At 38.7% G+C, this 27,684-nt stretch overlaps 1 protein-coding gene across 6 annotated transcripts in view; it reads right to left on the bottom strand.

Annotated features, from left to right (window-relative positions):
• MEIS2 (Meis homeobox 2) overlaps positions 1-27,684 on the bottom strand; it is a 173,736-nt gene that overhangs the window by 5,165 nt on the left and 140,887 nt on the right. For 4 of the 6 annotated variants that reach the window (XM_030950534.1, XM_030950536.1, XM_030950535.1 and 1 more), the window contains exon 10: positions 1,361-1,419. In XM_030950534.1, the coding sequence (XP_030806394.1) occupies positions 1,361-1,419 (59 nt within the window). Of the gene's footprint in view, positions 1-1,279; positions 1,420-27,684 lie in introns of all 6 variants that reach the window. The other 2 variants (XM_030950532.1, XM_030950533.1) reach the window with 1 other exon arrangement.

The raw sequence follows: 27,684 nt of genomic DNA, 5'->3' as shown, positions 1-27,684 counted from the left end.
ATCGTGGACACAGAGGAGAAAGAAGAGAAGACATACCAAACAATCAGCAATTGTTCCAGCTTCAGCACTGAAACGCTATATACAATATCTTGGCTGTCACTTTAAACTCAGGTTGTGCTTTTTATGAGCTGATTATGTTACCAGGACTATAGAATAAAAATGCTATAGGGGGCCCAATAAACAAGTTTGTCAAGTCAGTTCACTTGCTTAGGATCTGTTTCTCTACTTACCTTTAATGCAAAACAGCGGAAGCCTGTTGAAGTGTTATGTGTTTTTTCTTAACGAAGTAAGTACCTATTCTGTTCCTTTCTAATTACACAAAGTTGTGAAACTGGCATTTGTGACATAGGGTATTTACAATGAAACTTAACAAAACTTATAAAACTACTCTCACCTACTCTAGAAAGAGTAGGGAAATTCTGGATGTGGCTTTTCCTATTTATGTACACACTGCATTTGGCTAAATGTTTTGCACGGTTAGTTGAGTTAGTGTTTTCCCCCTTTTTACCTGTTAATGAAAAAGAAATTTAATGCTACATGGGAAGAGTTTCCCAAAGGTTTAATAACCTTTTCAAAAACCTTTAAAGTGAAGCAGCAGGCGAAATCACCATCAAGTTAAAGCTCTTGTTAGCGACAACAGTCATCACCACATGGAGAACAGTTTTATCCCATAACCTCATGTTAGGAAACCACAACTCCCTCGTATGCTGAGGAAATGCATATTAGAAAGTGGAATGATTAACATGGTACCAGTTGTTGTGTAAAGCGTTACATATTCTAAATGCTGTAATAGAAATGTAGAAAAGGTATTGTTATAAAAATCATATGTTTCACCAGGAGCATATCTGGTGCATTCTTAAACAAAAGTAATAATCTTTTAATATTTTTTGGCACTATGGTACCATGCCACATTAGTAGCATATTGTGAATAGTCAAAGCAAATGAATGGATACAATGAGTTTTACAGCTCGCCTTCCAGAAGTAAAAGCAATGCATACACCAAGGAGTTGTGGGTAGCAAGAAAATGAGATTGTCCTGCTGATTGGATGCAGACAAGCAATGAGTAATTCAAGAGCTCACAGTCAAACAAACTGCTTGTGGCACTACTACTTGTACCCAATTACCAATTCAGAGAGAAAATAAAAAGCAGTTTCAGTAGAGTCAGGGTGGGAAATCTCCAATTAGCACCAATTAGTGAAGTTGCTTCCTACAGCGGAATTCTGGGGACATAAGAAAAAAAAATAATCTCCCAGAATGCCTGGTTGAAGCATTTATTTACCAGGTGATGGGACTCCCGAAGAATAACTTGATGAGGATTTGCGCCTGTGGGACTTGAATACAGATACTACTTGGAACTTGCCTGCTCGATTTGACTGGTCAATCATAGGCTGTACTATTCTTCTTCTGGCATTAATAAACCTGCAACAGAATACAAAGAATAGAAGTCCTTTCATCAGCTTGCTTCTCTGTTTTGAGAACACCTCTGCTTTAAAAGTGACAGGATTTTAGCGTGCTGTGGAAATGTGTTTTGCTTCACGTTGCTTTTTAAAAAGAGTATAATTTCACTTTAAAGGACTTTCCTCTAAGTGCTCAGAAATTGTAACTGGTAACACGCTTATCTTACTAGCCAGCTTAAAGCTGGATTTGCCAGAAGGCTTTGAACAAGTAAATGCGATCGAAAACTTGTGTTAAAAGACAATTGTTTCTTTAACTTCTTCTAAGTGGCTCAGATCCTGGTTAAAGTTCACAGGCTGGGAGACTTTCTTTTCCCCTTTCCATCTTAGGGATCCAGCTCTCCTTGCAGCTGGCCATAAATGAGGACCAGGCTTTGCCACTCCGTGCTTTCACAAGGTATCGTTAGGTCAGCAAAGCCATCAATTAGGCTGTCTGAAGTTTTATCACCAGCGCAGCAGCAATAAGTGCCGGCCCAGAAAGACTTCTGCTCTTCTACAACTCCTGCAGTTGGAGCCTGTAAAGGCAAGGGTCGTTTGGAGGTCAGTGCCAGCTGGGGGCCACCTCTGTGTCCAAGCGGGGACACCCCGTGCAAGGCGACCGCCTGCCTGCCCTCAACTCAGGCACCTTTCAACTCGTTAGAAACCCCCAGTCGCAGGTACATGTGGTTAATATTAGGCCCAAAATAACCTTTTTTTTTAATCTCAAACTGGGGTGGTTGCCGAGGCTTTTGAGCAGTGGTAAAGGCAGTTAGTTGGCTGCAGAGCCTGGATTTAATTTTGCTAGTAATCCAAAAATAAGTGCTTGCATATTTCTTATTAGCTAATGCGCAGCAATCCACATCAGCACAAGCTAAGCTAAATTAATTTCCCTAAAATAATTTCAAAACTTGCCTATTCACAAAATATTTTTGAAAACAGGGCAATTTTCTTATCGGGAGCCACACTTGTTTTTGTCCCTTCTCTTTGTGTTTGAGAACACTTTGGAGCCTTCGTGCAGGTTTTGTGTGCTATTTCACAGCTCAGGCTTTCGCCTGGTGACCCTTAAGGAGTGCTAATGAAGTCGAATACTAGCGTTTAATCCTCTTCAGAAATACTAACATGCCCATCATCCAAAACAGCCTCCAATAATTGCCATTGGGCCCGATCCAACGCCTAGCAAAGTCTTTCAGTCAGCTAACTGAAAACTAAGTTCATCTGCTCATTTAGTAAATTGCTAGCCTTTATACAGCATCAACTCTGCAAGGCCTTTTGTCATGCTTCCCTCACTCCCTCCCACCCTCTGGTTAAATTCCTTCGCAGATAATAAAAGGACGGTGGCACACCTTCGATTGCGTCTTCTGTAATCACAGTGGTGGAAATTTCATTAGACAGATGCATAAATGCTACAAGTAACACTAAAGGGCTCTTTTGCATCTTTCTGTTTACATCCAAAAGACATTCTTTATTCTTTAGCAAAAGTACCATTCAGTTGTCAGAAATGTCATCCTGCCTCAGAATTAGTCATGACTTCAGCTATTAAAATAAAAACTCAGACACAGTCAATATATTTGTTTATTCCCTTCTGACTGTGGCACAGTGAAGGCATCACTGCCAGTTCTGTGATTTTGAAGTGTGTTTCCGTCCTCAGAGACAAAGGTCCCCGATAGGACTTATTTGCTGAGTTACTTTCCAGTAATGTTGCTGTGCTGACCAAATGGAGCCTGACCTGAACCTCCTCCATCCAGCACGCCTTTTATCAGCTAAAGTTAAGGCCAATAGAGATTAACAGGAAAGCCTGATAAGACTGTTTTCTCTTCTCCTATGAGCTTCTAATGGTGTATACAGATGGCAAGGTTTTAAAGAATGGAATGAACACTTATTTAGGCCTGTAAAAAATCACAGAAACACCCCCACACACACGCACACACTTTCCATCTTACTAACCCCTTTTCTTCAATCAGGGCAGTCTTCAGGAAAACCAAATTGCTCTTTCGGTTTTTTTTATTTAAACCCCAACCACTTTTATTATTTACATCTGGTGGTCCCCTTATTTATGTCCCTCTTCACTTCCCTGCATATACACCCCTGCTCACAGGGCTGCGAAGCATTATGGGCCTCAGCTCTCAGCAGGAGAACTCCACACTGTCTTCAAACAAATAATTAAGGGGAAGGTTAAAGGTTCACCCAGAGGTCATATCTTTGGATACTCCTCAGAAAGTTTACATTAGTAAGAAATGGGTGCCCTCTGAAGTGTTCTTTCAATGGGCTCGCACAACAAGGCAGAGCATTAAGAAAATTCTACATCCTTAAGGGTTTCAGGTAACATCTGCTTTACCTCTGAGCACAGAGATTGGGATACTGTGCTCCAGCCTTACATATTCGACAGTCTCCACAGACCAAGCCTTTGGGACGGGTGTTGAAAACCCCATCTTGCCCAGCCATTCACTCCCAGAGGAGCATGGCCTTATTTTATCCTGCTGATGTGAATAAAGCCAGTCTTTCACTGCAAACCCTACCTAGAAGCAATTCACTAGTTGTTTTGGAAATGGGAGTTCAAGCCCTAAAAGAGAGTACTCGATATTTGTTTTCCGACCAAAAAAAAAAAAAAAAAAGATACAATTTGTCCAGTTAAAACTTGTGAGAAATAGCTCTTGGGTTTGATTTCTGATTTCATTATTTCTCCATTTTTCTTTTGCATATCTGCATAAGAGCAGGTGCAAGCAATGTCCTCTAGACCAGCAACAACTTCATCTACATAGAAGATACACTGACATATACTTGAAAAGACACAGAACAGGCTTTAGGCATCCAGGTAATTTTGAAATTCCATTTCTATCACTCCTCTGAAAAATCTTGTTCATAAACAGCATCAGTTATACCCACCAGTGGGTATGTCTGAAAAATGACACATGAAATTATTTATATTTGCAAGATTGCAGGTGCAAACCAGACATACATTTCAGGTGAAGCTAAAAATCGAATCCTAGTTTCACTAGCAGTAGCTACATCATGTAATGCATCAGCACAATTGGTAGACAAGGGCATAGAATGCAGTGTTTGTGCATTATTATTTATTCCTTATACTGCCCCATAAATATGCACAGTGCATAATAGAGACGTAGAAAACAGAGTCCCTGCCCTAGCCTTTACGTTTTTTGAGGGCTGTTTCTGAATCCCTCAGAGAGCCATATCCAGGGCCAAAGTAAAGCAAAATACAGCCTTTCACACAGCACTTCAGTTTGTGCTGCAGAAACACTGATGTTATTTAGGCACAAATGTCTTCAAAAGGCATTAAGAGACAGGTGAAAAAAGAGAACACCAATGCCACTGTTTCCAGCATTATTTGGAACCCTATAAAAGAAGAATTCACAGCTCTGCTCCTGACACTAATTGCTTACCTTGTTCATACCCTTCACCCAGAGGCCAAAGATTGAATGGCCTGAAAAGATGAGTAAAATCTATCAAAAAGACATGGACTTCTTTGTTTCTTTGCTGTTAATAGTAATTCCTATTATTTGGATGATAGCAGCAGTTAGAGGAACCAATGAAGCTCGGTCTTACTCCACCCCATGCTTCACAAGCACACTGTCCAAGAGAACTCAGTCTGAACAGATTTCCAGGCAAAGCCTGGGGGAGAGGAGAGACGCCTTCTCCCTGTTTGCGGAGGGGAACAGAGACATAAGGAGATTAAGTGACAAGGCCAAAGTCATACAAGAGCTCTTTGGCAGAGCCACACACCCAACATAGATTTCCTCAGTCCTCTTTCAGCGCTCCTACAATCTGCTATCCATATGCTATCTTTCCTTTGTTCCCCCAGCTTAACAGTCAGCCACACTGGCAGGGGACTGCAAAGAGAGCTCACATTGCCACTGTTTGTGCCTTACCTGCTGCGTAGATATAGAGGGGTCATCAGCCTCCAGGGCTGTGAGGCAATACCTTCACAAACTCTGCATTCATATGGTATTTGGTCCTCATTCCAGAATGATAAATGAGGTGTGTAATGTTGAGAAATACATGTCATTGACATAGCAGGCTCAATAAAAAACTCACTCCCAGCATTTTGCAAATGACAGATTACCAACCTTGCTTATTCACACAATAGCCATTTGAATCGAAAGGTTTTTTGCATCTTGTATTTTTTCTTAATTGCTAGCTAAAGCAGCCACATCTATTTCCTATAGCCAGAGTCTGTCTTTCTCACACAAGTACTTCTGGTTACTTTTGCGGGACAGTTCATGAAAGTACAAATGAACAAGATATGGCTCAAAATGTACAAGAACATGGACTTCTAAAGCAAGGCATTTCACTTTTATCTGCTTACAGCAAAACCCAGTAGTGCAATAAAGGTGCACTAGTGAATATGCAATGTAGTCTGGTGATTTGGTAGCACTGGTCCTAATTGGTTCCTACCATTGATAATTAGCATGACAATATAATCTAAATATATGCATTTAATCACATCTCTTCAAACAGAGACTTGGTTTTCTTTGTCCAAAATAAATAAGCATTCTGTACTTTATAGGAAGCCCTGTAATAGATCTTTATATATTTATGATATTTTATCTCAAGTCATATCAAATGATGTTAAACTCAAATTTGCATAATACATTTTTTCTTATAATAAAATAATGTTCTGATAAAATCATAGAGACATGTTTCTCCAAAGTGCAAAGGCAATAAATAGCAAATAGTGATCTCTTAATCTGCTTCTTCAAATCTCACACTCAAAAATAATTTTATAGTTGTTTCCACTGTCTTTTTTATACATAGTGTACATATATTTTGAAACACCATGACCACACCATAAATGAATCTGCTTAAGAGCAGTTCTTGAAATTCACTGTTAGTGACTGTACTGATTGGCAATCAGAATCAGAAATCTCCAGCTTTACTTTATGGCTATCATGGAAAATTCACGGTAAGGATGTAGGGTCAGAACAGGTCTTGTTTCAGAAGGATGAAGTACATGAATGCTCAGGAAACTGTAACTCCTTCCCAACTGGCGGCCTAATCTGAACTCAAGCAGAGAGTGATATTTAACTCCCATCACTTGTCTGTATGTCTGATATCTTCTCTGAGATGAACTGGTGCCAAACGGAACCATTCTCGCCCCAGCAGTGTAGACTGCTCCCCATGAGAAACTGAGGAACAACATGGAGCCACCATGTACAACGCAAAACTTCAGTGTCAGTCTTCAATCTGGATTTCCACTTAAAATATCCATCCCAGAAAATGAGGTGCTAAAATATTGAATTTATTTAACAAACCAGCCACTGCATAAATCGGTTCTCAATTCTTTATGTGAAAACCAGAGAAATAAACAAATTTGTGAGATGAATTCACAATCAGTTCTTTAGAAGAATTAATGACAAGGAACGTTTTGACTCACTTTTAGCCCAGGACACTTCTGCTCTTAGACTTGCAAAGGACAGAAGTACTGAATGAACACTGTCACAGACTTAGTCACAGAAATAATAAAAATACAAGTAATGACAATAGCAACACTAATTTGGGGTTAGAATTGTTTGCTGCCATCTGAATAAAAAAATTAATTATTAAAAAATTTTAGGTGCCCAGGGGAACAGTCTTGCAAGATTTCTCAGAAACCTGCCAAGTGTAGATGAGAAGCTCAACTCTTATTAAATCTCCACAAATGGGAGCTGAGCTTGAAGAATAAATGGGGTCTAAGCACCTGCTTCAATGTTTTTGCTGAGTAAGAGTCTAAGAATGCGTTCTAAAAAGTAATCCAAGTGTTTTCACCTTGGATGGGGAAATAAATCCTTGCCTAAATGATATTTCAGTCTTTGGACTATGCACATGTCAGTGTTTAGCTCAAGTGCATATGCTACACTGATCCCCTTGCTGCCCAAGAATGCCCTAATTTTGAAGTGAAAATAACCAATAAAAGAGTCACAAAATATGTTTTCCTAAGTAACCTAGAAAATTACTTCTTTGCCAAGCAGAAAAAATAATTTTAAAAGTCATGAGCTTCTCAGAGCAGTCTGAAAGAATGCATTAGAAAAGACTAATTTGCAGCAACACTTTTATCAATATCCACCCCCTGCCTTTACAGTGATCTTTGTCTATCACCTAACCTTTAATCTGAGCAAGTAAAATCTATTTATCTTAGTTTATTTAACTTCTCCCTCCACTATGTATTCTAAATTGACAGAATGAGGTTTAGGCAGTATGTGTATGTACAAAAATAGTTGAAAAAGCCCTTGTTTATGCTTCACTGAATCTATGCCACACCTGGTTACCAACTCATATTTGCAGCATTCCTTGTAGGAAATTAAAAAAGCTGACTTAGTCACCTGGAAATGAGCCATCTAAATAAGGCTTCCCTAAGTCATGAATATTAAGAAATTGAGTCAGTTATGCAATTGCTTTTGAGAGGAAGCGGGAGGGACAGGTTGGTTTATTCCCTGACAAAGCCTCACCTAGTTTTGGACAGCCTTGTTAGAGAAGGGAGGTTAAGGACTTTTTACACTGACTTTCTAAAGCTTATTCAGACACCTCACATCTGTCAAAGGTGTGATTCAAAAGACCTAAGTCACCATCCATGTTTGGTGAAGACTCCAGAAGACGACAGAGAACAATTTAGCTGTGTGCCTGAGGCAGCCTGAGGCAGGTGCTAACCATCCCAAAGACTTCTGCCGCATCTTCCATGTTTATGTTCGACTTCCTAAAAATACGTCTTGCCATTTGGAGCTGCCAATTGTTGGAAATCATGATTTTGCTTGTCCTGTAACTGTGAGACTGTCCTAAAAAAATCAGAAATTTAAACAGCACTCTTCCCGGTGTTTACTTTGCGAGTTTTTCAGTCATTGCGCCACATTTTTAAAACGCTCTTCTCAGCCACAAGATCTAGAAACTTACTTGATAGGATTCTCACATAACCATTGTCTCTTGGAGCTGGGACCTTGAATTAACATGAAATAACTTGAGCCTTGCGATAAAATCATGAGAATTGGCAAGACGCGCATCTATTCACCTCAGAGGAAAATCCACCTCGTTAAACGTGTAACTCTCGGTTACCAGATTACTCCTTGGGAGGGCGGAGAAACCATTTGGCTCTGCCCAGAAAGCCGTGCTGGCTGTCACGGGGAGCACCCTCGCCGCAGCACAACCCGGGTCAGCCACCCTGCCTTCGCCCCGGGGCGGGGGTTTGTGCGCGGGGCCTTCCCCGGCATGGAAGGAAAGGCCCCAGCCGCAGTTGGCGCTCCCACCAACCCGGCACCTCGCACCACCGCCGGCCCGCGCCCGCAGCCCTCACAGCCCCGCAGCCCTTACAGCCCTCACAGCCCCGCAGCCCTCACAGCCCCGCAGCCCTTACAGCCCCGCAGCCCTCACAGCCCTCACAGCTCGCAGCCCTCACAGCTCGCAGCCCTCACAGCCCCGCAGCCCTTACAGCCCTCACAGCCCCCCAGCCCTCATAGCCCCGCGCCAAGGCCGCATCCAGCCGTTCCACGGGGTCGGCAGCAGTAGCGCTGGCCCGGGAAGAGCTATGGCTCCGGCCGCAGAACTGGGCCAGCCTCGAGGTCCAGCCTGGTGGCCCCAGGGGAGGCCTCCCGCTGTGCAGCAGGGCGCCATGAGGTGGGGCCAGAGCACCGCTGCCGGGCCGGGGGTGCCGCTGCCCCCGCGGAGCCGGGCCGCGCCATGGCCCGGCCCGTCTTTGCCCGGTGCGCGGGGCGGGGAGTGTGCCTGGGGAGTGTGCCTGGGGAGTGTGCCTGGAGAATGTGCCTGGGGAGTGTGCCTGGGGAGTGTGCCTGGAGAATGTGCCTGGGGAGTGTGCCTGGGGAGTGTGCCTGGGGAGTGTGCCTGGAGAATGTGCCTGGGGTATGTGCCTGGAGAATGTGCCTGGGGAGTGTGCCTGGGTAGCGCCGCGCCGCTCCACGCACGCCACTGCCGCGGGTGGGCACAGTTTTCCTCACGAGCTCCCAGCAAACCTCAGCCTAATTGGAAGAGTATCATCCCGTATTCCCCCTTGGCTCCTGTGGGAAACAAGCGCCTTTTGGTGCATGCCACCTGAAACCACAGAACACACGCCGGAGGAGGCCGTTTCTCTTTTGACAGTGCCGTCAGCTTGCTCATATATGTTTTTTTACCACGCACCGTAAAAATGATCTTTTAAAGATACTTGAAAGGAAGGGAGGAGACAAACAGACATACTTCCTTAGCTATTCATATCTTACAGATAAAATGTGAAGTCAATAGACACAAGCTGTAGCTTTTAACCTCATCCTGTACTTGATTTATTGCAGATGGGAATCAACTAGAAACTGAATCACTTTGAAATTTTTACTACTGACATTAAAATTCCATGTTTGTATACATACGTCTTGTGGAGATGCTAAATACAATTTTAGCTAATTTGGCATGCACTTTGATTTGCTAGCATTTAGAAACTCATGTTAAAGGTAGAAAACAAATCTCCTCTAAAATCTTAAGTAACTCATGCATTTAAAGATGTGTTAATTTGTCATCTTAAACTCCTAGGAAAAGATTTTCAAAACTAATTAAGCTCCAACAGTCTTGAGAACGCAATCAGGAGTTGAGGTACCCCATTTTAGGTAACTTTAAAAAAAAACCCAAGCAAAGTGATATTCAAAAACCCAAGTTTTTGAATAATATCACATTCAAGTACTTTACATCTATTTTTAAACTTATCAATATTTAACATATTATTTTTTTAAATCAATTGTAAATTGACCAAAAAGTTGAGTTGTAAACAAATTTAACATCTGTTTAACTTCCCTGATCAAATAAGATTAAGGCACTAATTCTCCCTTTTACATTTCAGTGGAAACTACCTAAGTAGCAACTTGCCAAAAATGCATAAAGGTGTTTAGCAATTATGTAGTGGGTATGTTTGAAGAGATCAAGGTGCACTCACATGTCCTGTGCTATGGGTATCTCTGATTAGCTTGTCATCTACTCTGAAGAAGATGTAGCCCAACTCTCCTATACTATGTAACAGGCCAGCTGTTAGCTGTCTGTCAAGTACCTAAAGTGGACAAGTAGTCCAGGAGCAAAAATGTCACTCCTTTGATCTGGCAAGGAGCAGCTGCTGATTTATAGAGTAGGACTTTGTTCTTCCGTTCTATTTTACTTTCTTTCCTAAGGCAGAACCACAAAATCCAGCAGAAAAAAAAAAGTGCCATTCTCTGCAACATCAACAAGCTCTGACAACTGCAACAGGGTTTTTCTTGGCCCTAACAAAGCTCTCAGGCATCTCCTTTGACGCTCACCTTTTTTTTCCTTCTTCTTTTTGCAATGCGGTAGTTATTGTTTAATTCAGCTTCTGTAAATGGAATGGACTGTGGCCAGCAAGCCTGGGGCATAAACACACCTGTATGAAAGAAGCCTTATTGTAGCAACCATCTACAACCAACCTGCACATGCACTACCAGTTTGTGAGTTCAGAAGGAATGTTCCATTTTCCCTTACAGTAAATTTTGCCTTAAGATAACTATTTTTTGTACCCACTGTCCTGTCTTGACCACGAAGCATGTACACTTTTTCATTGTTATTAAAATCTGAAGGAAAAAAAAGGTGTATTTTTCTACCTGTCAACCAGGGAATGTCAAGAAATTGGATCCAAAGAGCCCACTTAAAAAAAAAAAAACACAGCCAAAATATATTTATCGAAACACACTACCGAAAGTTTGAAAACTAGGATCCTAAAGATGTCTGTTCTGTTTCAGACGTAGTGATGCACTTGCAAGCACCTCCAGTTTATACTGCTGCAGATTCTCCTCAAAAAAAAGCATTTGGTGGAACAAGGACTCAGTAAGAAATACCATTTGATGCAGCTAACCAGACTGCAGCACTGCCAGCCCAGAGTCAATGCTCCATTCGTTCTCTTAGAAGGTGCTGAGCAGATTCTGTGAGGTGATTTGTTACTACACAGGCTGTTAAAGTCCTGCCTCACCCATTGGTATAGCAAGAAGGTTTTCCTTTATTTCCCTTATGATCTGTTTTCAAGTTTATTAGCTAAAATCCCAAACCTACAGGACACAGTAAAAGGCTGCAGTATAACGCTGCTGAAGAGGAGAGAAGCTGTGTTTGACCCCGGTTTGTGTCCACACACATGCTGTGTTCACATTTCTTTATACTGTAACTTTAGAAACAGATGAAAAAGGGTTACAAAAACAAAGATGGGAAGAGGTGAGGGTGGTGGGGGCGACATCATGACTACAAGATCTTTTGCATATATGTTAGCTTGTGCAAATAAATAAGAGCTATTACAGCCAGAGCCCTAAGGGAGGCAGGAAAATGATGATGTACAGGATAGTATAAAATGATATATTAAAAACTGTGCTGTCAGTGGAACAATAGAATATTAAGCAAAAGTCCATAATAATTGGCAGATATTTAGCTGTAGACATCTTTCTTTCGTTGGTGGGTACTAAAGTATACGTGAGAGGAAAGAGAACTAGTTAGTCAGTTAGAAGTAATGGGCATAAATAATACACTATGTGTAAATACATCTCCCCCTTTCCCAAGTTATAGCTCTTATCCGGATACACCTAATAACCTCTCAGTAAGTCATAGCTACATGCTGATATCCCTTGTGTTTTGCTCTTTACACTGTCTGGGTACTGGAGATTCTGCTTATGTAGATCTTTCTTCCTGTAGATGCAGATGTTAAATATTTTCCCTTTAATTTTTACAGTACTAGTGGCAAGACTTCATCAAGCCAGAGGGTCTAAGGTCTTAGTAGTTAAAGATGTGTCAACACCATACACACCATGAGACTGCAGCCTGCCATGTTATGGAATACATGCTTCACAGTGATGAGTTGGTAGCAGAACAAGTGTGGGACAAGCATATGAAGTATGCTAAAATGAAGAGGTAAATATACAGTGTCATACTGGTGAAACTTTTGCTATCTCTCATCCCATCTTCTGTCCGTGTTCCACATGAATCAGGGAGAAATGTTCTAAAAACATTTTTAAGGGTTTGTTACATATGAGCATGTTTCATGGATGCTTGTGTCTTAGTTGTAAGCCAAATGGTTTGGCATGGAAAAACTGAAAATCTCTGTGGAGCTGTTTCCTCAGACTATCCTTCCACATTCCAGGCTCTCATATTTTCTGACCTTCATCTCTCCAGGGCTCAGTCTCACTCCCTAGCCTACCTTGTTGGCTCCCCAGAGATAATTGCAAAGTACAACTTGCAAGTCAGTGATAAATCTTGCTGGTGCTCTGCAAGGGTCCTAGAGGGACATATATGTGAATGTTGTACCATCTCTTATATTTCTGCTCTTTTGAACAAGCTTTTGTTTTCTGAACAAGCAAGGACTGAAACCTTGAAGGTTTGCTCTTTCTAAAACATTTGAAAGGCTGGGTTCTCCTGATTTCAGTACTCAGCTAGCTTATGGGCAGAGCAGAGCATTGGAGAAGCCTGTGCTCAAGTGCAACATGTTTCAGTTGTTGGCTTTCCCAGCTAAAGAGAGCTCTTCTAATGTATTTTTCTTTCTTCTATTAAAGGATGGATGGCTGGAGATGTTTTTCTTAAAATAGCTCATTTGAAAATTAAATCCAACCACAGAAAGAAACTTGAATTGTATTTCTTCAGTCAAAACTGGCTAGTTCTGTACTCTGTTCCACTATCTCATATTTTGCATACAATTGAGATACTTGGCATGAAATTAAACCCAATCTATATAACCGATCTAATATTTACCTTTCTTTCTTTATGAGAGCAGTTTGGAAACTGTGTGTGATCTTACATTATTTTAATAACTGGTTGCTGATGGATTTCAATATTAGCTCCGACTGTTCTGATTGATATGATGTTGAGGCTTAATTTTCAGAATTTCACTAATTGTTCCTACACTGGGTAGGGGTAAAGGCATCTAAGAATATGTGTATAAACCTTCATTTGAGCCCACCCAAAACTGGTAATGGTCAAGTAAAGTACTCAAATGAATAAGGCAAGTTTTCAAAATTATCAAGTTCTGTTATCAATATCATCAAAGGCTCTGTAAAGCTTATCCCAATTGTTCAGTGAATTTCTGAGTTAGAAGGCAATACTAGCAAATGGGTGTTGACATTAATGCCTAAATTGTAGGTGATCTGCTCTCAAGAAATTTTCTGTCTCTGCTTAGATGTTCCAGGAATCGCCAGAAGGTGGACTTAGATACCTAACTGCATTTTTTTGGTTCAAAAAAAAAAAAAAAGCCTTCACTTAACACAGAACATGCCTAAATTCTTTAGGCATGTAAATTTCTACTTTTTAATATCCCATCCCACCATCATTTCTACTGCCATATATTTGTGTTTCCTAACAGTCAGTTACCTTCTGCAGTAACCATGCTCAGTCTCTGAGTTAAACACTCATGTCCTGTCAGGATTCCTATGACAGACACCTTCCTAAGACAGACATCTTAGGACAGGCCTTTTTGCCCTTATAATAACAGAGATAAATATCTCTCCATTTTAGCTGACACCATTATTATTTGACTGTTTATCTGGAAAGAAGGAGATCAAGTTTTACCTCCCTATACTGCTTGATTTGGAACAGAGACATGAGCATGGGTCCATCACATTCTAAAGAATATCTGAATCACCCACAGAGTCAGTACAGTAAACAAAGCCCTTTCAGTTCATGTTCTGAAGATGTTCCACCTGAATTAAGCAATTTTACAGCCATAATTAACCAGTACTTAACTTTTACACATCTGAAGTTGGAGCCTTAACCAAGAGACTGTACAGTCAAGCCCATGTTCTTAATTAATTTTGTTCTAGGGACTAGTCGTTACATACACAAAAGAACTGGGAACAACAAAGGCATGATAGTGAAGAAGAGTAAAGATGAAGCATTATGTTCAATAGCCCATTGATTGAGAAACTCAACTCAATTGGAACAGTTAAGACATTGATTTAAATCAAGAGGAAGAGAAGACCTGCAAACATATATTTTATTTAACAAGCGAATTTTCTAGCCATTGAGGATAGCACTCCCTCTACCCCATTTGACCCTTTTGTGTAAAGCTTGGTATGGCTGATGTACGACAAGAACTTTGGCTGAGTTTGGCCCTTGGGGAAGTTTGGCCCTTGAGGCAAGGCTGATTTTGTGTTGAAAGTTGTGTCGCTGTGGAACAGGTTACTGCCTATTTGTCATGTATACGTATTTGTGTTCCTATTCTGTCCTGGAGGTCATTTTTATAATAAAATAACCATGGACAGAGCAATATCTCACTCTATGGTGCTGCTAGGGTTACAGTTCCAGATTTCTCAATTATATCCCAATCTAAGCAGATTTACGCATGCTCACCAGTGGAAAAAAGTGTGCGTAGACTAAAAGTTCTTAAGTTTCTTGGGACTAGATAGCAACTAGATGATGCTGGAAAATTCAGAGGTTGCAAAACTTAAACTAAAGATTGCAGGGTTTGTGCTTGACACTCATATGCAACTCAAATGTGATACATATCTAACAGATACATATATATTAATGAGGAAATATTTTATAAAATATGCTACACAGGTCTTTTATTGTGGTTTAATTAGTCCATAAGCCAATATTATAATAAAACTTTCATAAGAAGTTCAAGCCAAGTTTTACAGCATCTTTAACCAACCATTGAAAGAAACACAAAATTTAAGGTAAATAGAAATATTATGTAAAACAAGCAAACAAACAAAAAAAAAAAAACAGGAAAAAAGAAAAAAAAATGCACCAAATTCACAGGCAGCATCTTCAAATGAAATAGTTCAGCATTGTACTTGCATGCATAAGAATTTAAAAATTAATTTGATAAGAAACTAACTATAAATGGAACAAAAGCAATGTTTTTATTTGAATTCATTGTCCAAACTGAAGAAAACTTACAAACTACAAATGCAGAAACCCATTCAGATTGACCAGTAAAGGAAAATTAAGTTTCCATTTCCTTTTCTTAATTCTTCCCCAGTTGTTATAATCAGTCTTTCCAGTGTGACTATAGTATCATCCACAAAATTTTTAGCAACATCGTAATGAAAAAAGCTATGCTTTATATCTTTATAAATCACATGAAGTTTAGCAGACCCTAGTAATGACTCATATGTTTTAATCCTAGTAAATTCTAGCCTAAGACAGCATTGCCTGTGGTGTCTCACCTGAGTTCTCAGAGATGTTTCAGGAAGTGCATTAGTTCTTTGAGTCAGTGAAATAAATAAAAACAAATATAGTGGTCAATAGGAAAAGAAAAAATTAGCACTCTAAATGGGTTTTGACAGAAGCCTGAGTCGAAAAATCCATCTGTGTTTTATGTATGTCCCTTAATCAGTTTATCAGTTTTGCTGAGATGAGTGGTCCAGTTAGCTGCCTAATTTTTGATGCCTGATAACATGTGTTCCCAGTATTAAAAAAAAAATAAAAATCTAGACAATCTGTATTCCTTTAGTTCAAGAAACTAGGGTCTATAAAAGAACAAATATGAAAATATCATAATGTGAAATTCCACAAATTTCACAGTTCCATGTACCTGATTGCTAGGACAAATCTAATGCAAAAATGTGCATCTAAGATGGGTGCCTACACTTCATTTTCAAGTGTAGTAAAAAAAAAAGATAAAAATTGAAAAGAGAAAATCTTTTTGGGCATGTTTTGTATCCAGACCAAAACACCCTATTTAATCCTTCTGCCAAATTTATTCCAAGTGCTACCAAGATCATGCTCTGTTTTTTTCCAGTATAGCACAGACCTATAATAACTGCTTAAGCATACCATACAGTATTAATCTTCCTCATGAATGCTGTCCCAAACCAGGTTCCATGGAGAGAAATTAAGAGGTATGTACAGGCAAAGGAGAAAATATATGGCTAGCCAATGATACAGAAAGGCTCTTTAGATACAGAAAGGCTCAGATACAGGTAGATACAGATGGGAGCTATGGTAGAAAGGAAGTATTTTTCAACTGAGATTGTTGAACTGAGGGGAGGACAGCACTAGACAAAGTGACAAAAGAGGACAGTGGAGGGAAAAAAAGAGACATCTCTGTTGAAGTGTGTTGCAACATTTTTTTAAAGACAATTTTGAAATTGATCCCAAAAAGGAGGGAAGAAGGTTGCCTAAAGTGCCTAAAGTAGGAGGTGATTTTTTTTGATGTGTGTGTTAAGCACCAGCATTTGATACATTAAGGGGGATGAAGAACTATGACTTAGAGTCCTGGGAGAAGGGGACTACAATTGTCAAGGTGGGAAGAGATGAAGGCAGAAGCAAAAGAGATGTTTTGTTGAAGTGGACATAGAAAAAGGGGTGGACACTGGAGGTGTGAGAAAAAGTGGGTTTGGGACAGTGGTAATGAATGTGTGAGGAGTATCAAGAAATAAAACTCATATTTAAGAATGTGTGATAGATTAATGTTGCTCTGGGTTCACTGTCAATTTTGTTTGCCAGGTTATAAACCCATATATACAAAATGATACTAAACACGAACTTCATTTAGAGAATACTCTGTTTACTGTTTGTTAGCCAAGCAATCTGCAGTAGCTGCAGCTGTGGCTTGTTCCATCTCATCAGTAATTTTAACTCTAATAGTCATTAGTGTGAAGCTTATTCCGAAGTATTTTAAAGTGATACTTTCCTCTCAGTTCTTGAGTTCTGTTTTGTTTGAATAGACTGTGTATCCTTTAACATCTAAATCATTTTCCCTGAGAATCATCACAACACAGCTACACTTTGGAACAGAAGATGTCAATGTGGTTCTGACAAATGTCTGCAATATTTATTAAAAAATCCCCCAAACAAGCCACAAACCCAAAATGTAGCTTTGAACAGTTTATGATTATCTATAATCAATATCTGTCTCCATTATATAGTCCAAAGAACTAAGTCCTGAAACAGCATGCATCTCTGTGAGAGGATGGCCTCTACATGCCATCAGTTGTTTAATCCTCTCTGTTTGTTGTGAGCAGAGCATGAAGTAGGCAATAGCTTTAAACAGTGCTTGCCTGCCCTATGACTTTTCAAAAGATCCCAGGATGAGGTTAGCATGATAAAGAGCTTGATTTCTCTAAGCAACAGTTATTCAGGCTGACGTCACCTATTCATTTACTGGGGACCATACAAAAAATATAAAAATAATGAAAAAGACTCAACAGTTGGACTTAAGTCTGAAGGGGCATCTCCACTATCATTACCACCAAGTGCATAAAACCCGAGCTCAATGTTGGCCTACTTAAAATTACTATTTTGCTGTGAAGGGTTGGCAAAGCAATTTATGAAATGATGGGGTAAAAGTAAGAGAAATCCCATTAAAAGCTTTTTCTTTTTTTTAAATGAGAGCAAACAGAGTAGGACTGTTTGAGTTTGAACCACTTATTACCTTTGTACATTTGTCTTTCTTAACTTCTGTTAACTGATTCGATTTCCCTTAGAAGTAAATGTTCATTGATAGATAATTGTATCATTGTGGCTTCTTATTGGGGAAAAGTATTACATCTGCACACTTAAGATAGATAAAACCAGATGGATGTATCTGCCTGTCCATCAATCTCTGTACTCAAGAAGCCTGTGGGTATTTTTAGAGAATTTTAATCAGTTGCAAACAAAAGGGGCATTTTAAAGAAGGAAAATACACTTAATTAAAAAGATGTCAAAATTATTTTATTGTCAACATCCACAATATCTGTGACATGGTGATGTTGTGTAACTTGAATGCCAGTTCTCAGAACCATAATGAGTAGCTATTAGAAAAAGCAGGGACTTATTATTAGTATCCCCACAGAGTTATCTTCTAAATTATTTATACTTGCAACACTTTCACGTAATGGCAGTTTTAAATTCAAGCAAACAAAGCAAACCACACAGTAAAGAGAGGGGAATAGAATTATACAGAAACCTTTTCTGAATATATGTAGTTAGAAAGGCGAGTCAAACAAACTCATCAGATTTTGTTTCCTACTCAAATTCTCATGAGATTTGCAATAGACAGCATCAAAGCTTTCTGGGGTTGTGTCACCTTGATAAAGGATTGAACAGCACTGTATCTGTTTTATGTCTCACATCTAAAATGTAAAGGAATGCAACTTTATTTGTCTGGTGCAAGTTTGCTTATTGTCTTTGAAATTCCACAGCAGACCCTCCACAAAAAGCTTAACTATCAGAAGGGTGCAAATAGCACCAGAGCCTTGTGTTCTCTTACGTTCATCCCTTAGGTTATGGTGCTAGGTTTGCACAGGAGTTGGGGGGAGCAGCAGGGGAGGATTGTTGGTTTTATATAAACTTAGCATTGCGAATTACTGATTCTGCTTTCTACACATGCTTTACTAATACACAGTGTGATGATTAACACTTCAGGAGTCAATGATTTTCAGAAAAATTGAGATGGGGTGCCTTTTTTTAAAAAAAAACCCTTCAGCCAAACTCAAGTCTGCTCAGTGCAGAGATAATTTGAGTTAAATTGAAGAGAAAATAGCTCAGGCTGAAGACTCTAATGGTCTCCTTCTGATCTTAAACTGTTTGCATTTATGAAGATATAAAGATCATCCTGTTCACTTTCCATTAACCAACCTATGAAGTTTTGTCTTAACCATCAAAACAAATTCCAGATGTAATCATTTTCTTATTGGATTACTAATCAGTTACATTTGGTTACTTTAACAACTAATTTCTACTCCACAAAAAGGAAAAACCCCAGCATGTTTTTTCCCCCTGTAACAAAAGTATGTAGCTAAATATTCCCTGCTTTTTGTCAGTCATAATAGAAGCAGGTTTTAAAAGTACCCAGTTATTCTGAGTGCCTCTTTTTCTGGGCATTTGGTTTAAGATTCCCAAAATAAACACATAATGAAAATGCTAGCCTTCTTTTTAAGCAAAAAGAACCTCACATGTACTAAAAATGTTATTTGCCTTATGCTACTTCAGTTGCACAACAGCCCCCTCATTGATTACCGTCGAGTCACATTAGTTTAAAATTGGAGTAACTGAGTAGTGGATCAGGTCCTATAGTCAGACATATGTTTTCCACTAGATAATGGCTACTTATATATTTATGAATTTTAAAATGCTTTTCAATTCAATTATCATTGTTACTGTGTGCAGGAAGTAAAGAAGTAAATTGCAACCAAGCTTTCAGGGGTTTATTCCCTTATGAAGCACTTATATTTCAAGTGTCAGGGGAGGGCAACTGTATAGTGCCCTCTACATAATAAATGACACTGTTGAATATTCTTAATGTTTTTCTGTTTGTGGTTTTAGGGACAGAACTATTACCTGTTGCTATGTAAAATATAGTAAAGGACACTGTGCTATCCTGTCTTTAACCAAGCTACACAGAAACTTTCAAGGAGGTTCAAAATAATTGGTACTCAGATCTATTCTGTTCTGATCACCCCTAGAAACAGAAAGTACTCACAAAGTGATAAACAGCTTTCAGACAAATGCATAACTCCAGTGTCAACTGGAGTTATGTGCAGACACTCAGAAATAGTATATAGCTCTCCATTCCTGAACATGACAGTCATAATAAACCTTAACCTCAACATTCCCTGCCTTCCTCAACCACAGCTAAAAATGCTACACACATTTATACCATCTAATGAACCAGACATTAAAAGAAAACCACAGATCTATACCAGTAGACTATCAGGAAGAGAAGTGTGAAGTGAATACTTGCTCATTACAGTATCATGGTAGTTACGAAAAGGAAAGACCTAATAAATCACTGTTGTCATCCTTCAGCAAGAGTAGGGGATAGTCTGCCATTGGAGGTCCCACCAGCGACTAAAATAACTGCTTGTAAAGTGGATAGTGCAAACATATAATGCAAAATCCTTGGGGACAGAAACTCAGACTCACCGTGGTGAACCTGGAAAAAAAATGATGGATTTTTATTTTACTCTTCTTTGATGGCAATACAAAGAAAGAAGAGACTATGGAAGTGAAGGACTTTGAGTGCATTGTGTCTGTTTTTTGAGTCGGTTACCTACTCTCTTTCTTAATGTGTATAAACCAATTAATAGTAGATGATGACTCTGATTATGAAAAGAAGGGAAAGGTATAAGACTTGCTCTTTCAGAAGCAAGTAAATAAAGAAAGAGTAGGAGTGAGTGGAGTTTAGAACTGACTCCTTTTCCACCCACACCTCCTTGAAGCCAGGGAAACATCCAGCACTGAAATGATCAAAGCCTATGTCAAATAGTGGTCAGTAATGAATACGTATCATCATAATGAGCAAACACAAAGAACAAAACTCTGCTATTGTTGTGCCTCAGAGATATATTTCATGCTATTCCTAGAGTTTCACTAATAACCAAACCCCTAGTCTATCTGATGATCAGTTTCCTGTTGACTAATAATATTAATAATTATTTCTTCCCTGTCTCACCTCTCATTTTCCTTATTTTGACATGATACATTTTCTATTGTTTTTGAGATAATTAGACAATAAGGGGCACAAAAATATCTAGCTACTAATATATCCATTCCTCTACACTGCACATGATTTACCTTCCTCTGATTGAAATTCTGATAATGGCTGAGGGCCTGATTGCACTAGCTACAATTACTAGAGTCTGGTTTGCAATTTGTTCTGTAACTGTTATTCACATGTAACTTTTCAAAAGTCTTTCTAAGATTATTTTTTATGTGGATAATTAGAATGATATTTAAGAATTCTAATCTCATATAAATGCTCAATCAAAACACATATTTTCCTGTGAGCTAAAAATGTCTAGATTTCAATTTTGATTCTCAAAAGAATGTTATTGTTCCTGCAGGACGTGAAATGGAACATAAAAGAGTACTTTACCTCACCATTTGAATTAGATAAATTTTTTTCTCCTCTTTTTTTATTTTTATTTTAGAATGTTTAATTGATTACTGTTGTCTGGGCTTTTTTTTCTTAATATCTTTATCTTCTTCTCCAAGTGTGGATTTACTGCTTTTAAAAAATCTACAAAAAGATTATTGTCCTCATTTTGTGCTTTTTATTTTGTATATTTAAATCCTAAATAAAAAATAGACACTTTCAATTTCAGGACCAAGTCAGTTAGCTGTCTCTCTTAAGGGACTACCCAAGATAATAACAACTAATTCTGACTGTATGATGTGCCTTAAAAGAGTCACCTTTTTTTACAAGCCACAAAACAAATGCTGGTAATTTATTTTTGGCAAGTACCGGTAGGAACTGGACTAAAACTTAGAGCTGAAATTGCAAATATTTTGGCATATGAAATACTTTCTTATCCATAAGATAAACCTTTTACCAAGTGGTAGATGGAAAAATTACAATGTCCTCATGACTGTCTAGGTTAATACTTCCATCAGAAAGGGGGGAGGAAAAAAAATGGTTTAAAAAAGCCCAATAAATAATCTTTTACCATTGCAGACAGTAAAAAGAAATGCAATTCAGTAATCAGGAAGAAGAGGGGAAAAAAATGACCCCTGGAAGTGGGAGGGCAGAATATAGAGATACAGAAGGAATTTACTTCTAAAGGGTGCACAGAAAAGTCATACACCTGAAATGACTGGCTCTTGTTCAAATACATTTGTGGGCAAACCCACATTTTGTGTTGGAGAAGCACAACTTAAACCAGAATATGGCAGAATGTGGTATCTCCATGATCATGTTTCAATACAAGTTATTAGAATCCCTGATTTAAAAAGGAGAAGAGCGTTGAAGTACACCTCAGAAACTGTGGCAGCAAGTAAAACAACTTTTTGCGCTTGTGATGAGAAAATACCTGTACTTCTCTGCATTTTGTTTTACTTCAGCTCTATTTAGTTTTAATCTAAGTCTAATCTATGGGATTCTTTCAGATACATTTCCTATTAAGCAGATGAACTTGAGATTCTTTGTAACATGTGGCTCATTTGAAAACAAATGCCATTATCTGTCTGATGAACGCCATGGAGAGGGATATCAAAGTCAATTCACTTTGGCTTCCAGTGAAAGAAACAAAGGCCAACAAAAGAACGGGAGGTGGAAGTGTGCTGAAGCGACATTTGAGGGCGTGGTTTAGTGGTGAACATCGTGATGGTGCTAAGTTGACAACAGAACTTGGTTGTCTTAGAGGCCTTTTCCAACCTTAGCCATTTTATGATTCTATGATTCTGACTGTCATGATGCAGCAGTTTTCAGGGACCTAGTTCTAGGCCACGACAGGAATAGTAAGTCTGATTTTCCCTGGTTTTGCCCTATGTTAAACCTCTCAATGACAGCAAAGTTTCTGTTCATTTACTTTGGGACAAGCAGGAGTTTTATTGGATCAGAACCTCCCAAAATTTGATATCATATAGGTCCCTTCCAAATCAGAATATGCTACAATTCTATACTTTACAGTATATAAATTGCAGGCACAGTAACTATTGGACCTCAGAGGGAGGTGAAAGTAATAAGTATCATGCATGGTCTTTCTTTTTCCTTTAAATAAAATTATTTTATGTATTTGAAGATTATAAGTAAACAAATTGATTAAAGAAGTCATTGCTTCATTGCCAGGTCATTTTTTCTTAATCTTGAGATTCACAGCTGAAGTGAAGCATGCATGCCAGAGCACCTTCTGATTTATCTGACACTGATATTTTTTGCATATTTTACAGTGGATGGAGACAAGAATCTTTATGCCCTTTTCTGAGCATGCCAGTGTAAGCAAAAACTACTGTGAATCCACTGAAACAATTCATGTTACAGGTAGCTTGCATCCCCTTAAATGACTGTTTCTTGAAAGTAAGTTATTGTGAAAGTCAGGGTCAGAGTAGACTATTACAGACCAAGCATCAAGAACACGTGGGGAGGGGCATTGCTGGAGAGGAGTCTGTGGGATAATTCCCCACTGTATTGTCTCCCTGGTGGTATATCCTGCATTACTACTGCACATTCTTCATTTAAAATCATCACATACAGCAGAAACAATTCATACACCCCAAATTTGCTGGAGTAGATGTTCATAAAATCTGCGCCCTGAGCTTGAGATAAAACACCTGTGTCAGGTACAGGTTTTGCAGTGTGCCTTACAGATGCTTCTCTGTGATTTCATGGGCTGGTGAATAGTGAAGACTATTATGCTGGCAAAGAGTACTGAGGGCTATAACAGCTTTGTGGTGGTACAAGCATTACTGTAGGTATTTTCAGTCATTTGTTATTATTTCCATGTCACGACACACGAAAAAAAGGAAGAGACTGCTGCAATCTCTTGTAGGAAACTGCCATATGTCTATGCGTCGTCCTGCAAAAGCTCTTTGAGTTAGTTATTTCAAATGCTATTTGAGGATTGATTCATAATTCAAAATTGAAATCTGTGGAAAAACTGCAGCTCGCCCCAACAGACTTCAAAACAGGGACACAGACAATCAGAAGGAGAGACTCAAGAAATAAAACTACTTTGAAAATGTCATCTTAGTTTGCCCCAAGCACTGCCTTGCTTAGACTACCTACACAGGGACCCAGTGTGACTTTCTGGGAAAGCCAGAGAATGAAGCAGCAAAATGTATTTATATTTAGGAGAATTTTTTTTTTAATAAAATGTTTTTATGCTACGTTAATGCTTTTCCACCTAACATATTTTAATGAGTTTTTTTAATACATTTTTACCTTATGCTATAATATGTTGTCACATAACACAAAAATATGTGAGTATGATATTCCAAGAACAAGCTTTTGCACTTTTTCACCAGCTCAGATTTGTTGCTTCAGTGTTTAATTACTGTTTGAACACCTCTGTGGAAGCACACAGCTCCATCTCAGTGCTACATTCTGGTATCTGTGTGCTGTTTACATGCTGAATCCACTTCCTGACTTCACTATTGATACTTATTGTCAGAAAGGTTGTGCAGACTATTATGACTTTGTCAGGTGATTTAATGCTTTAGGGGACAGATTTCCAAAGCTATCCATGAACATAAAACAGATATGTGCATTGTATTTATAAAAGTAGGTGAGGGTTTTGAAGTTGACCCACCTACTACATGGATGTGGCACACAGTGAGCTTTGCATCTCAGCTGGATATTCTAGGAGCTGCCTTATTATGACTAATAAGTCTACAGATCAGGTGTCCTGGACTAGTTCCCCAAAAGAGGAAAACCAGAAGTTTCTGAGTAGAGCAGTAGGAAATACTTGCAGTAAGGCACAATCAAATAAAAATAATATAATGCTGGATTTCAGCAGAAAACACGCACCTCAGCCAAGGTTCATAAAGTGATTTTGGACTCATCTTTAATTTTGCTTTACTATCATGTCACAGTTCAAATCTAAAGGAACTGTTGTAGTCAAACTGATGCTCAAACCAGCACTGTTTCTGGGTTTGTCTGTGATTTTTGGAGAGGAAAGAAAACCATGTAAGCTGGAATTTTGACATACACAAATAAACAGAAAGTTGTGTGGCTGAGTTCTTCCTCAGAACTGCTTTTATGCAAACATGACCCTCCAGAACCTCAATGAGCCAAAGACTGTTGAGACTTGTTCTCCCTGATTTAGCAGTTTACTTAAGCATGTGCCTGTCTATAAGCATATGGATAACTTCATTAACATGACTGAGAGTTAGGCAGGTGCTATGACAGCCTAATGGAGTTAGGCCTTGTCTGAAGAATGAGTTCTGAGTGTTTGTTCTTGAATAAGTCAGCCAACAGTCATCTTGGCTTTTGCTGAGCGGACTACTTTGTCCTTTGTTATCAGCGGCCTTTGACTAAACTTAGCAATAGGATACTCAGCAAGATTAAAAATTTTTGGTTGTACATAAAATTATTTTAGCTCATTATAATTGAGTCCATAGACATCAATCATGAATTTTATATTAAAAAAAAGGCTAAACTTACGATTCACTTCAGGAAAAAACATCTGTGAGATGGCATCTACTTTTTGTCCATAAGGAGAATAAAGTCTGAGAAATGAGGGATCAAGCAAAAGGCTAATGATACAGCAAGTAACTGAGAAAAGGTCTTGAATCAAATAAGTGGCTTTTTCCTGAGTTCACTCCCCAGATTTGAGTAGCAAGAACTCCAAGGGATTAGCAGTACTCCATCTTTCCCTCCAGAAAGCAATATTGTTGTCTTAAGTGAACTCTAAGCTACTGTACCTTCATTTCTCTCCTCATTACAGCTCTGATTGACTAAACTACTGGGTTTGAATAGGCACTGAAAAGTTAAAGTTGAGAGAAAGAAAGATATCCTGGAAAACATACATGGATAGACCTCACCACATTCAAGACCTTCACAAAAGTGTACAGTGTTAAGAAAGTTCCACACGGTTTTAAAGTTAATAGAAAAATCCCGATTTATTTTTCAATATAAACCCTAGAAATATTCTCAGTGTATTCCAAAGCACTTACTGACTGCTTTACAGGACACTCTGCCCATCAACATATAATATATTCATTTTTGAGATATAGCGTTGCTTTCAAAATGTAGGTGTTGTTTTCCTTTGCTTTGTTCCCTCCATGTAAAATGGAATATTCTTTCTACACAGGGAAAGCAGTCTTTATTAAACTTGCAGGCTTACAAATGAACAAGGCCAGACAATGTAAAGAGCTGAAGAAACTTTTTTGGGGGTTGATTTATGTTGAAACAAGCAAGGGAAATACAGCATATTTTATATTGCTTTATAAAAGATGGTTTATAAAAAACCCTTCAAAATGCAATGTTTTGAAAACCACAATGAAAAATGAATTTTTGATAAGTCTTGCCTCAGTGATATTCTTGGCCAAGGAGAGACTTCTACTATAGAAGTGCAATACAGTAATTGAATTTAGGTAAGGAATCCAGAAGAAAAAGAAAGAAGTGATAGGACCAGTAGGTATCAAAGAATTATTGCAATCTATTTAAGGCAAGAAGCACATTCTGGACTATAATTTTCCTGATAATACAGAAATGCCCCACTCTGATGATTCAAATTTTTAATCTCTTTCTGCTTTCATTGGTATTTTTTAAGATGAAGCATAGTAAATCTAATTTCTCCCAGTGCACAGTTTCTCCTGGAAATTGCTCTTTCCTTATTGGTAATACTGAACTAAGGAGTTCACCATTCCAATCTTATTCTCCAAATAACAAAAAAAAGAGAAAGACAGCTGAGCTTTCAAAGAGGTACAGAAAGGCTATAATTCTGGATTATTCACTTTTGTATACTAGTCACTAGACATGAAAATTCTGAAAATTTCTCTGAAAATTCTGACTTGGAAAGATTTTTGCCAAGCCAGCATTCCTGATTCTGCATTGACCCACATCTTGGACAGATGTATCATGTAATACAAAGCCAGTATAAGATAGTCTTAACAGATATTGTGGGCTTTTGTATGCATTGAGTGTGGAGTTGATCATGTAAGGTGCAAAACATTCATAAATCAGCTTTAGTCACATTTTTCTGAGCGGAAAGGTTTTATCAGAGCATGTGCCCTTTAGGGATCTTATGTTGTTCAAGCACTTCTATTCTTCCCCTTCACTTATTTTTGATGCTAAGTGGTAAGAAAAGCTAATTATACCTTTAGTGTTCCATTGGGCCAGGTTTCACTGAATGTATATCACTTCGGTTTAGTTATGCTGGTTACTATTATTATGTTAATTTTTGCGTTCTCACTGTCCTAGAAAGCACACTGCACTCCTGGGGTACCTCAATGTGGTCACCTGTAGATGCTCTGTTCCCAGTAAGGGAATTGAGGCTATGCAGAAAGTTTTCTGGCGCACTTGTTGCCAGATGGAAAGGGGACAACTTCTTAAGCACATATTGACATCATGTTCCCTTAAACCTCAACCCAGACCAAAGTACAGGTTAACTAGCAGTTTAGGAAACCAAATTACCAGATTTTCTTATGACATAACATTTCTCCACCAGCAGCATAGCTTGAATTAATTCAGACAGTCCAGTGTGACCTGGTTTGAAACTTTTGAAAGTTCAATTACTGTAGTAGTCTTGAACTTCATTTCAGAGAAGTGAAAGTGTGCTTGCCCCCTTTTTGTGAACTCTTCAGAGAAACAGTGTTCAGTGTAATAAGCATAAGCCTTGCTACCTGACAGGAACTTGTGGCAAGATCAGTAGCAGTGATCAGCTAAAAATGTTCAAATTGCACAGGCCTGTGTTTATGCCAGGGATTAATTTGACCATTAAGTTTGCATTGTATTTAGATTTTAAAAATTCAGTAGAGCTGTGTTTCTTTGAAGCCAGGACCTTAGATTTGAGCTGACCTTTCCTGTTCTAGCTCAAAAACATAACTGAAGCAATTTAATACTATAGCTAGTATTTTAGCAGCCACAAGGGCCTAGTAAAGGTGTGTGGTATTTTCTCCCAAGTTTTCAAATAATCTACCTTTCTTTACAGTTTACAAAATT

The sequence above is a fragment of the Camarhynchus parvulus genome, chromosome 5 (genome assembly GCF_901933205.1).
Source record: "Camarhynchus parvulus chromosome 5, STF_HiC, whole genome shotgun sequence".
NCBI lineage: Eukaryota > Metazoa > Chordata > Aves > Passeriformes > Thraupidae > Camarhynchus > Camarhynchus parvulus.
This window is presented reverse-complemented; position numbering and strand designations above follow the sequence as displayed.